At 39.6% G+C, this 13854-nt stretch overlaps 1 protein-coding gene across 1 annotated transcript in view; it reads right to left on the bottom strand.

Moving 5' to 3' along the window:
- Positions 1-13854, bottom strand: part of SNCA (synuclein alpha) — a 616256-nt gene that overhangs the window by 349111 nt on the left and 253291 nt on the right. The window contains exon 3 of the mRNA XM_078677486.1: positions 9416-9561. Within this exon, the coding sequence (XP_078533612.1) occupies positions 9416-9561 (146 nt within the window). The remainder of the gene's footprint in view (positions 1-9415; positions 9562-13854) is intronic.

Raw genomic sequence — 13854 nt, 5'->3', positions numbered from 1 at the left:
ATGTCTATTTCCAACAGCCTTTCCGAATCAGCCTGTCCAACACGAAAAGGCTGTCGGAAAGTGACTTTCGGGGCCCCTAGCTGGGCCCCATTCACCCTGCGGCCTCCGGTTGGACGTCGACGGGGTACATAAGGGACCCCCTGTAAAACTCTGCACCGTGTGGCTGGCACCGTGGGGTGCTTGCCGCAGGGTGCAGTGTTTTACACAATTTCCCCATAAGAGTCTGTGCTGCCGGTTGGAACACGGGCTCTCATATGGAACAATGGGACTTTGACCGAACAGTGTTCAGTTGCATTGTAATCGGTCGGGCGGAACCGCCGACTGTGAGTCAGTCGGTTCCCGAATCAGAGACGGTGTCAGGCAGAAACTTTCCGCCCAACATCCTAATGAGGCCCTTAGTGTGTATGAAAATTACACAAAATAAATTCACTTGATTGAAGATAGTCCACACAGAATTATGTATATGGCAGACATGATCTAAGATTTTTATAATACAAGCAATAACGAAATGACACAACTGCTCAACTGTAATGAGTCACTGAATTTGAAGTAAGATAACATAATGTCTGCTGCCAGAGACACCATCCAAGCACAAGGCAGGTTACAAAGCATCATTACACTGCAGGAAAACAAGGAAAACAGGAAGTGGTTTTATTTTTTATATTTACTGAGTTTTATATAGCGCAAACTTGACCCGAAGGTATCAGGTATCAGAGAGCTTTACATAGTACCAGTTGCATTACATAGGGACACATTCATTTTTGTTAGGCACAGGGAGATTAAGTGATTTGGCCAGAATCACAGGATGTTCAGCGTCGTTGCCGAGACTCTAACCCAGTTGCCCCGATTCGAGGTCGACAACCCTAGCTGTTAGGCCAACTTCTCTCTTTTGATCTTCTGATCCCTTTCAAAGAAAAATTTGATATTTAGGATAGCAAGTTTACAAGAAAGATAGAATCATTTCTCAATGCTTCTACTCAGACTAGGCCACAGCAATATTTTTATTTGATTCACCTAAAGCAGATTCTAATGTCATTTTTTGCAACCCTCTGTCCTTTATGTGGTTATTGAACTTCTCAGTGGCTTTCAATATCATTATAAGGTATTGCAGGAGGTACATTAGCCCACAGATCTTTGCTAGATATTATCAATATACCTCACTATGGGCTGTAGTCTTGCCTTCTGGGCATGTTTTGTCACTATGATTTGTAGTTGATAAGTTTAAACAAGTCTTCCTAACAAAGGACAATTTTACTGCAATGGAATCTTGTGCACAGGCAAAGAAATGTAAACCTGCATGCATTCCTTATATTTTCCAAATCCGTGTTTTTATCAGCACATTTATTCCTGGTACTATTAGTATCAGCAAGATTCCTTTATTAGAGAACCATGGTCTCTGAGATTTTGAATCTCAAGTGAATGTTCATTGCAGTTTCGGGTAATAAATGTATTTTGCTGTACCCCAGTGAAGTTATTCTATTCAGAATGTAGGAATAATTCTGAATGCCCTTGGATAACTAATTGTCCCTCTGTAGCAGGATTTTTTTTTTTAAATAATTACGTAAGAATTAATCATTTTTGTAGACTGGTCTTGTTTTGACTACATGTGTAATGTTGCTAGGTGCAGATGATATGCAGGTGATATACTCGAATCTGCACCTGGGTTTTTGTCTCATCGCGATTATAGTTGTTGCCTTGTGTAATACTAATCACTGGATCAATCAAAATCCACCTAAAGTTACCAATAGTAGATTCTCTCTGTCACATACACGAGGCAGAGGCTGCTAGTTACACAGTAAAGTGTCAAAGAAGTCAGCATAGACTTTCATCTTTCGTCTATTTGGGGCCCTTTGGAGAACCTTTGAAGAAATGCAGGGATAAAAATCCTTCCATTGAAAAGAATGTGAGTAATTATATTGCGGCTCAAAATGAAGTTGCATGCTTAGACGAACAAGCAGTACAGTGGAAATGCTCAAGGATTAGGTGTGAAAATGTAATTGTTTATATATGTGTGAACATCTTTGGGATCTTATATAACAGTGAATTTTATTTTTTCTACTTTCACAATAAAAAATACAGAACATGAAAAAGAAAACTGGTATGAAGTGTTAAGCCAGGAGCCCTGATTCCTTTGCTCATTTATATCCCAATATTTCTTTGAAGGTTATCATTTTATTTCAGATCACCTCTTTGTGTCAGGCTACTGCTCCATTCGAAGATTACTATTCTTTTATGTAACTAAGAACTATTATTTTTTTCTACTTAGATGACAACAAGAAAATAATGAAATTAAGCATTTAGGCAGGAGCCCTGGTTCCTCTGTTAATTTGTGAATAAAATATTTCTTTGGAAGTTATCATTTTATTTCATGTCACCAATTTGTGTCAGACTACTGTTCCCTTTAAAGATTACCAATTTCATTCAGTGATTATCCTTTCACAACTGTGATTGTGTAATGTATTGTCTTTTGTGCATTTTCACAGGTTTTATACTGTTTACATTTCAAATGCATTGTTTTATGTGTAAGATAGTATTACAACTATTGTGTAACAAACACCCCTTGAAGGAACATTCCTACCTAACTGTCACAATTGTGTTGTAGTCTATCTAGACTCATCCCACACACTAACCTTGAATGCAGCTTCTTCCGCTCACCCACATCTCTCAAGCACTAAATAGGAAGCACTATTATCTTTCTGTCTTTGAGTGGGCTTAGTTGCCTCTGCAACTCTGTGCACCATATAGCCCGGGGTAACATTCTGTCTTAAATGACATGGCGCTTCAATAGGTCCTGGCAGTCGAGCCATAATGCAATGTTCAGACCTGCCAACTCACATGATGCCACTGCGTGTCACACGATATTGACTCCCTCCACACCATCTCCCCATGATGAGCTGGTATCACCCGATGGCCGGGAAAACAAGTTGAAAACTACTGTAAAAAATGTTTTTCAGCTCATTTTCGGAAGCTCTAAACTGCTGACGTCCATTAAAGGGTGTGAAAACACCCCAGAACATCTGCAACCGCCTCAGCACGTTTATATATACATTTTGTGGGGAGAGGGTTTGGGGCTGGGTGGGGGGCACAAGCGCATCTCTGGGGCTTCCTAGCACGAGGCACCATCCCCTCAATAGTGCACTCTCTCCCCATTCATATCTGACCATTCATGTCCTTGCACCTGCTGTTGTGTGTCTTGTTATTGTTGGCATGTTGTACTCAATGTGGCCTGCTTATATTCCTTCCTTTTAAAGTAAGTGTATTGTGCCTTTTGGAAAGCAGTAATCATCAATTGACACAGGGGTGCTGGTGAGAGGTTTGGGCAGGAGGTCTGCTATTCTCAAGAGTAAAGTGTCTAGGCTGGTTCTGGTTACTAGTCTATAGTTTTATAAAATGTAATTTTATTGCAAAGACCTGATCACATATGCAATAGAGCACTTCATATGTAACAAGGGAACTACTCTGCATTACAGAAGAAAAAGCTATAAAACAAATGGTCAGTTTCCAGATAGGCAGATAGTTGTCTTTAAGGTAGGCTCAGAAAATGTGAGTTCTTACTTCTTTCTTGAAGGATAGCAAACTAGGGGTGAATCTGATATTTTAAGGTAGATGATTCCATGGCCACGGCATTGGTGGGAAAATTCCTGTTTAGAATGTTTCCTTTCTGGAGCAAAGGAGAATTAAGTCACTGTTGTCCGAATCCATATCACAATACATGAAGAGCTAAATAGTGGTTTCAATAGGCCTCTTGCCGAAACTTGCCTGTCACCATGACCTCCCCATACCCTGACAGCGGTAACTTCCCTATTTCTACAGCTTTATTTTTAATCTCAAAGAAACCTTTGATAACGCTCCAAAACGTTTACCATGATGTGTGTGCCAGCTACCTCTTATTTGGGTTTTCACATACCAATGGCATTGTGGTCGTAATGTAATTTACTACCATCCAACTTGTATGACAGTATCTCTGTTCTTTCCAACATTCACACAATTGGAATTTCTCTTCCTGTCCTTTTTTAAACCATGTGCCCTCTTTTTTTCTGGCTATTAACACCTGCTAATGCTCACTCCTCTTTCTTTCAAGGTCTACATTCCATTTTGACTTGCACTGTTTCCCATTGCTTCTATTAATTTTGCCTCGTTCACATCAAACATCTGCAAACACCTATTCTACCTCATCTTCTCTCACATTCACCAGATTTCACTCTGTCCATAAGTTATCTTTCCCAAAGGATGTTTTCTTTTTATCAGTTTCTCTAGACATATTTTTCAATTGATATGACAAATATTTAATAACAGTCACCAACACCAGACCCAAGGTAATAAACTAGGACACAAATTGTACATTCTCTCGTGAGATATGGGCATATAGAATCTACACAGCACCTAAAGCCTCATGGGAGATACTATTGTTTCACGTTACCTTCTCCACACACCTGCACCCTGTAAGTAACTGTATAAGGAATACTGTATGCTAATATTACCCTACAATGTATAATGTATTATTATTTAGACAGATTTCCGTGTTTAGTCTTGTGTTGTGGAATGGAGCAGGGAAAATCCACAGTCTATTCATCAGTCCTTAGGGCACATAAAAACATAGAGGCCAAGAAAGCAAAACAGGTAGAGCATACTAGACAAAGACATTTCTCTCAAGTCACCCATTCTAAGCATAGATGAAGAGCAAACCCACCTAACTAAATTATTCCCTGTCTGGGTGGATGAACGTGAACAGTGCATCTATATTCTCATATTGGATAGCCGGTCTGTGTTCCATAATAAAGTGTATTCACTGAAGGGAAGTTGAGTATCTCACTAATTTCATATTTTTCTCTCATCTGTGTCAGCTACCTTAGGAGAGTGTATCCAGTGTGTACATTAAAGTGAGTACCTCGAAGGCTCAGGCCGAAAATATCCCCATGCACCAATATTAAACTTGCCCTCAGTAGCTGATCAGAAGGTTCAAAAAGTGGCCCACATTTTCAAATCAAGGCAGTTTTCAACTTGTAATAACACACTGTCTTAGTGTTTTGCAAGGTATAGGTGACAATCTACATTTGTATAGGCAATGTTTGTGGTAATATCAGCGAAATAAACTGCAAAGAAAAACACAGATTTGCATCTGTTCGACAAGAGCAAAAGAAAAACAATTCTGTGGAGTGGAAGCAATGCCGGCTTCTGCTGCACTCGGGACGGTAGATTTGACTATGGCAACGCACTCCAAGCAAGAATCACCATCATGCTTCAAATCATCCAAAATACTGCAGCAAGGCTCAAACTCAACCCACCTCGCCACATCCACATGACCCCACATCTCAGAGACCTCCACTGGCTCCCCATAAACAAACATGCCCAGTTCAAACTGATCACATACACATACAAAGCACTACACAACGCCAGCCCTGCCTACCTCAGCAGCTGTATACACTTCCACCTACATCCCAGACACCTCTGCCCAGCCAGACTCTCACTTTCACACATACCCTGCATCCACAAGGCCACAGCCAGAGGTCCTTCCTTCTCCTACATCTCCTCCAAAACATGGAATGACCGCCCCACACCACATCAGAGTATCCTCATCACTTCCTAAATTCTGCACAAAGCTGAAGACCTGACTTTTCAAATAATTTCACCTAGGAGACAGCTGCCTAAACCTACTGCAAAGCACCTGGAAACCCTCATGGGTGCACTATGTACAAATGTACATAACATAACAGGGGAGCTGGCAGGACTGCAGAGACATTGGTGCTCGCCCCGAAGCCTCCATTTGAGAAATGGTGTAGGGTGCCCCAGGTTGGCACCAGGGCAAGCCATTAAAAAAGAAATTTAATTTAAGAATGTTTGCCAGCTCCTGCAGTAGCAGGGAGACGGCTGGGCCATGGGGGACCTGGAGCTCTCCCACAATAAAAATGTAAACTGTGAGGGTCCCGGGTGGGCACCAGGGCACCCCAAAAATCAAATCAAATAGAAAAATAATAACTGAACAGCAAGAGCTGAACTTTAATTATTGTCTGCAAGTAAAGATTGCCCCTTAATACCCTGCAAGGGCAACTAACTTACATTTTTAAACCCTGGTAGTGCCCCCAGAAGGGTCAGATTTTTCAAAACAAAACAGTGGTCCCTTCCACAGCAAGATCGTACAAAACAATAATACACAGAGATACAATGATGTCTGCGTTTTTTGTATTCCAAACGGAATCTATGAATTTATTAAATCAAAAGCTAAGTAAAAAAGAGAGAACATAGAAGTGGGACAATAGGTAGTAAAAAGGAAGTTAATAGAACTGTTGTGGGTGGCGGGGGCTCTAGGAAGGCAGCAGCCCACCAGCAAGTTAAAAAAAAAAGTAAGTCTCCTGGGTCATTAAACATATTTTTTTAAAGCACTCTTAGCTGGAGCTCTATGCTCTTCAGCTGGAGTGCAGGGGCCTGTATTTTGTTGTCTGAATAATGTAAAAATAAAGACTAAAAAGTAGTGTAGAAGTGTTTTTTTTTAAATAAAACTTTATTAAAACATTTAAGGCAATCACTTTTATTAAACATCGCACTGTGTGAATGAATTAAATATACATTTGATTACAATTATTGGTGCTTTTTAGACAAAGACAGTGGATCAGCTTTATATATGTTGAAATGTTGACCCCTTCATTAAGACAATAGGCTCAATTTATTTACTTAGGTGTTCTGACCATTTGACATAGTCAGTAGGCCTGTCTTACAATGACACCCTTTAAGTCATAACAACACATAGTCAGCCTTGCACGCCCTCAAGGGTTTTGAAGCCAGGTCCTGCGGCCAACCCTAACAGCGAAGGCTGTGCACAGCATTGGGTTGACTGCCCATAGAAGACCTGGCCACAGAACAGGCCTTGTGGCCACCCCAACGCTGTGCACTGCAAAAGGCTGTACACAGTGTGGAATTGGCATTACGTATGGTAATAAAATATTACTTTACATTGGAAAAAACCTAGAAATTCACTGAAAAAACTAAAGGTTAAAGTGATGTTATAGTTAGGTACGGTAATAATATCTTACTTTGCTTGGAAAAAAATGCAGAATTTCACTGAAAAAATAGATAAAAGGGACATCATAGTTAGGTGAAAATGACAGTTATAGCATACTGTTTTAGAAAACCAAATCCACTGAAATTCCCCAGTTTTAGTTATCTCAAGTAACTATAACTTGTGCCCTCAAGTAACTATAACTCACACCCTCGCCATGCACTGCTTATGGCCTAATATATGACATCACTCATGACATCTTCTATGAAAATCATTAATAACATTGCTGTAACATTTGAAATTGCATCATTGATGACAACACTGGGCATGAGTTGTAGTTACTTAAGGCACAAGGGCTATAGTTACTTGAGAAATCTATAACTGGTGAATTTCAATGGTTTTGCTTGTTTAAAGCAGAGTGATTTAACAGACATTTTCACCTAATTATAACGTCCCATTTACCTTTGCTTTTTTCAGTGATAAAACAATAGATAGATAGATAGATAGATAGATAGATAAATAGATAGATAGATGGATAGATAGATAGATAGATAGATAGATAGATAGATAGATAGATAGATAGATAGATAGATAGATAGATAGATAGATAGATAGATAGATAGATAGATAGATAGATAGATAGATAGACAGATAACTTACATTCTGATGTTTTGAATAAACAAAAAGTAGTAAAATTGCTTACAAGTGTAAATTACATTTAGGAAGGGGTCGAATTTTTCTGGGGGAATACCCATAAATATGTATGTTTGTGAATGTTCACCAACTTCCAGGGCACCCACACACCAGTAGGAGATTTATTAACACTGAAATCTTCATGTTAGCAAAATCAAATTTCATGCCCAAATTTTACACCATTAATCCCCAGATGCAAGATATCTGGCAAAAATTGGCAGGTGCCCTATCCACCCTATTTAAAGTGCATTGCTATATATTCACTCTTGAGATGATGTAGGGACATCCACCAATTCTAGGAGATGTCTTGCACATGCCAAACTCTTAATAAACCCCTGAGTTCCTTGCCATAGCATATTTTCAGCCCTCTAAAGCCTCAATTAAATATAGAAAACATTGGTTCTTAGCCGCCTTTTACCCTGAACCACTGATTTTCAAATAGCCCACACCATACGTGTGTGCATGTGTGTGTGTGGGTGTGTGTGAATAAACAGTTTCATCCCACAAATGTATTCAACGGAACTTAAGAACATGTTGGCATCACGTCTGAAAACCTGTGTCAAAACCAGACTTGCTTTATCCAGAGCTCTTTTGAATATAAATGACTGACATTAGTAAGCAATCTTTACATAGTGTTTCAAAAGATAATTTAGGGAAAAGTATGCTTATTGAGAAAAATAGAACATTTGGCCTTGCTGTGAATTTCACGTATTCAGTTTTTCAGAAACTCTAGGTCGTTATTCGCCAAAGCACATCAGAGCGTGAATACTTCACAAAGCAAAACATAAGCTTCATATGGTGACCTAAACCCTCATTGATGAAGAAGAAATCAGAAAATCGCCTTTGTGGTTTCTGCTGTAATTAACTTGCCTTCTCAAACAACCAGTTTGAAATCCAATTTACTAGGTTCCACATGCCATAACTTTCTTAGAATGTCGCAGTGCACCTGAGAATCCTTAAACTCAACCACTTCTATTCTTTGCCCATAAATTCATAAACAGAGTTCACTCTTTTATCACATATTGATCATGCCAAACTAATAAATAAATACATAGGGGATTTTCTAACAATAAAAACTACATTTATCATCTGTTCAAGTCATGGACTGATTAAATTAAGCAATTATCATGACAAAACACAAGAGATTATATACCAGTAAAAAATATGTATAGCAAAGTGTCAATTCTCAAGGAGATTATATGAAAGTAAACACTGAGGACACCTTTTTTAAGAACACTACGTCTGACACAGTAAATAGCCCACCATATCCAAAACTCAGAATCTAGCACCCCTGATTGGGATTCTCTCTGTTTATATTTCTACCTCACACCTTGCAAAGCAGTCAATGAAAACAATGATTCACTTTATAATACTTAAGAATACTTTACATCAAGTACTTATAATGCTGCACCATGAGTGTTTCTAACAGTAACTTCATTTTACAATTGTATAATATCCAAGGATGTTATGAAAGTCAAATTGTTTGCTTATATATTCAATCTGACAGACCATAGATGTACCACTGAGATACAGTTGAAATAACTTATCAACCTGAGTTATTGAAGACTGTTGTCCTGTATAGTACATTTATCTTCTGCTTAGATACACAATTGTAAAAGGAGTTACCAATAACCTTCAATAAACATCCTTCTTTCATAGCACCCTGGGTTTAAGAACTGTACACTAAAAGAAGCATAAAATACATTTAGACTTTGATGTATAACTGACCTGTTTTGCCATGTTGTCCTTCTTGACTAATCCAGTAGCTGCAGCAATATTTCCTGCTCCTTCAACTGTTTTATGAGCTACCGCTGTCACGCCTGTCACTACTGCATCACCAACATGAGACACTTGCTCTTTGGTCTTTTCAGCCACTGTTAAATTAAAGCAAATTTTAATTAGCTATTACCCTGCAAGTTAAATATCCCTGTATAAGATTAAATACCAACAGATATGTTTAGTATGAAAGAAATTGAAAGGCCCAATGTAACATTTTTTTTTTGTTGTTAGCCAGTAATATTTCCTAACCTTTATTTATTTTAATGTAAAAATTATGGCATCAGCAGATTAAATATTTTATTGCAGCCTATTTTTGATGCTACTGTGGAGCTGACATTCACAGTCCTTTCCCAAAGAGCTAAAAGCATCTGACTGATATATATTGCGTGAAGACTCCAAGCACCATACTCAGCCCCTTACTGTTTTATCTGTGCTGACATCCAGAATTATTACCAATTTTTAGCTCACTCTAGATGCTTAGAAAACACTCTAAAGCAGTTGCTGAAGAAGGCCTTCTAAAAGCTAAATTCACGGGATAATCGTGGCTTTGGATTTAATTCCTAGAGGACTCAAGACAGTGCCTTTGAACCTGGAAGGCCAAAGTGTTATTCTCTGGTGGACCAGCTCAGACCACCGGCTTCTTTCCAATCGGATGTTACCAAGTTTCATTAAATCCTCCAGAGCTGAATGTGTGTGGTTCCTTTTTAACAGAACTCACATTTGCATGGTTTTCACCAAAGTAGTTAGATGTACTATTTAATCAAATTATTCCCTTTTTTGACCAGAGATTTCCCTTTATAAATTTACATTGAACAAAAGAGTTATCCTTATCAACCTGATAAAGGTACAGAAAACGTTCTACCTGGGAAATCTGCATATATCCTTGACATACTAGTCTCAATTCCTTAAACTGGTATAAACTGGAAACTTCTTTAAGGTCTGCTGTCTCTGACAAGGCACTCTGGGACATATTTACAGGGGGTTATTGCCATAGGAACATCACTTTATGTGACGTTCCTGTGGCAATAAACCCCGTTGCCTTATTTATAAGGCTTAACGTTGCCTAATGCCGCATTGTAAATAAGGCCCCCTTTCATGCCACACATAGAATGAAAGGGATCGGTAATGGGTTTGTGATGGACGTTCTGCAACACCCATTGATTTTGATGCTGCTTATATTTACAAGGGTGGCATAAATATGGGGCAAAGCCAAAATTAAGACCACAAATAACCTGGTCTTAACATGGTGAAATGAGCAGAAATTCTTAATAACGAGGAGAAATTCGAAATTTCACCTCGTTTTTGCTGTTTCTATGTGTGCTGCATTGTGACACCTTCCTGCACATAAGCAATTATTTCCTCAACGAAGCCACCCTTACACCTTTGTGCGCGGGTACCCGCGTAGGAGCTAGGCAGCTGAATTTAGCCCCAGGGCTAGGGAAATCGCAGGGGTGCCCCACATCATTGTAAATACGGTGCATCCCTGCATTTTCAGAATGGTGAAGCGTGGCATTAGCAATTGTAGCTTAACTCCATGCTCCGCCATTCTATTGTAAATATGCCCCTCTGTTCCTATACTGGCTCACTAATTCATAGTATAGAAACCAAGTGAGAGGAGGAGATCTGTCTACAAGTTATTAATCCTTTTTCTTTCTAGGGGTTCTAGCTGAAGGGAAGTATCTTGGGGGCATAAAAAGGTAAGGAACATATTTTGGAGTTAAAAAGTTGCTTTTGGTCTACGTATTTTGTTGGCACTGAGCTAGGAAATATCATAATCCTCCCCACTGATATTTAGTAGTAGTACATTTAAAATATATCTACATCTCTCAGTAGGAACATTTCATACAAATCTCAACAGCAATAGTCAATCATAGACAAAACTTTGGCACGGTTCCTAAACATCAGCAGCCCTCCCTTACTAATGGAACCTTCCCTTAAAATCTTAAGACTAGTGAAATCCTCGCTTTCCTGCAGAATGTCTGTAACAACCTGACCTGGGCAAAATTTCAATTACCTTAGCATTATTTCAGGAAAAGTGTGTTACACTTGTTCAGTGAAATTCCCAAAATGGCCCCAGTACACTATGTTAAGCAATAATGCCACATTGGTGGCAAAGTCATAGCGTACGAGTGCAGGAACAATGTAAACAACGAAAACGTGTGTCCTGTTGTTCGTGACACTTGTGTTTTTGGCCCCATTTTATTAGAATGAAATCCATCCCTGGTGCCCAAATAGACGCAAGGATGCGAATCAAGCTAAAATAAAATGCTAATTGCCAGAGTTCATAATTTTGACGGAATTTGGCATAATTATGCAAAAGCAAATTGCATTAATTATGCACATGCCCAATATCAACCCCACCAGCTTTGCCAATTACCTCTGATCATTCATCATTCATGTAAACAGGCTAAACCTTTGAGCAAGTAGCCATTACCTATCTACCAAGTGAAACAGAACTAAAGACCACCCTTCTCAGCACAGAGATAGCAAACATCCAGGTGTGAGACGATGCACTACATATCACTAACAATAATGTCCTTTGTTACCTTATCCTCTGTCATTTCTGTTCTGTTTTTGACACAATCGACTATTGATGAACCCACAACATCCTTGCCCAATGTGTGACTATATTTGATATTGTCGTGCAGTGAATCAACACCTATCTTATCAATAGATACCTCATCAGACAAATGAATACCTCAAGCAGAGAAAGTATTTCCAAGACCTGTGGGACACCTCAAAGCTCCGTAGTGTTCCCCCAACTCATCTTCCAAATGGAAAGTCATTGAGAATGAATAGCCAACAAGAACATCAAAATCCATAGTTATATAGCTCACACCAAACCCTTCTTGGTTTCAGTGAGTACTTCTGCTAATAATCTGAATTTTTGCCTTTCTACCATTCAAGTTTTGATATTGAAATTCTCCCTGAAGCTGACCCCCCAAATAATTGAGTTTGTCCTGATCAGCAATCACTGCATCCATGTTGAAGTACAAGAACAGTTCATGGAGATGAAACTTAGTGAATTCATCTCTCCATTTTTGGGCAGTGTTACAACACATATTGCACACTCTACGTGGACAGCAGTTTCAGGACCAAAACAAACATCACTAAGAAATGTAGTTGTCTTGTCACCAATTACAGATGCTTTGCAGATTCACCCTGGATCTCAATGGATGAAATTTCAGAATGGCTGGTGAAGCTTCAGCAATTTATCATCTAGACAGAAGGATTGTCCTCCTAAGAAGCATCCTTGACACATAACTGGCAACACTGGTGATTGTCTTTAATGTTGATGCATAACACATCAAGAGACAAAGCACAACCAGGTGACACCCACACTCCATCATAATTATCATCTTAACCCATATTCAAAATCATCTGCCTAACATTCAGCACTATGAACTGCAACATGTCACCCTAACTTTCAGACAAAATCAAGATCACTGGTAGCCAGCACAACAAAAGCAGCAACGGAAATGCCTATGCTGTAGAATAAGAAATGAAAAAAGAAACAATCAGAGGACAAGCCATCCACTATTTCACATTTTGGGTATGGGACTACTTCCGTCAGAGATCCATTATTGCTTTGCTCTCCATTCTTTCCAAAAAGATTTCAAAACTCACCTCAACAAGGGATACTTCACCCACATGTTAACTATAGCTATTGAATCTCTGATACAGGTTCCCATGCCACTTAAACAATTGCACAACCTAGGTATCTGTCTTAAATCCCTCAAGAGACGTCATAAAAAACAGTGCATTTTGCCCCCTCTCATACTTCAGCCACCCATCTAGATTTTCAGCCCCTCATGGTTCATCCTTAAGCCCTGTACTTTTTAATGTCCATCAATTTCCCCTGACTGGAGTTGTCAGATCCCTTAGTTTTGACACTCTCTCTAATATCAACGATACACAGATTATTGCATCCATTCCAGTGATGTGAATAACACCCAAAGCAAATCCCGGCCATGTATGACTTCTAATTCTAAATGGATGATTTATAGCTGTTTAACTCTTACCAGAAATAAGTCATAATGTTTGGTAAACTATCAAACACCTGGTCGCTTTGCTGGTAGCTACTGGAACTACGAAATACTCCCAATCACCGTTCCCTCTAGGGCGCGCGCGCTCACGTGCGCGCACCTCACCTGACTTCAGCGCTCACCACCTAGCGTGGAGCGCGCACCCAGGACGTCGCTAGAGAGTCGCGCCGCCTACCGCTTTTAAAAAGCGAGCGGCGCGATCATGAGGCACTTTTCCGTGTGGTGGCGGTAGCGGCAGAGCGGGCGTGAGGAGTTCAGGTGGCGGGGGGGTTGGTGGCGATTGTGGCACTTGCGGCTATGTGAGAGCATGGCAGACTGTGGCCTTTTGTTTAAATATTGCTG

Source organism: Lissotriton helveticus, chromosome 2_1, assembly GCF_964261635.1.
Source record: "Lissotriton helveticus chromosome 2_1, aLisHel1.1, whole genome shotgun sequence".
NCBI lineage: Eukaryota > Metazoa > Chordata > Amphibia > Caudata > Salamandridae > Lissotriton > Lissotriton helveticus.
The sequence above is the reverse complement of the archived record's forward strand: the minus strand, read 5'-3'. Positions and strand labels throughout refer to the sequence as shown.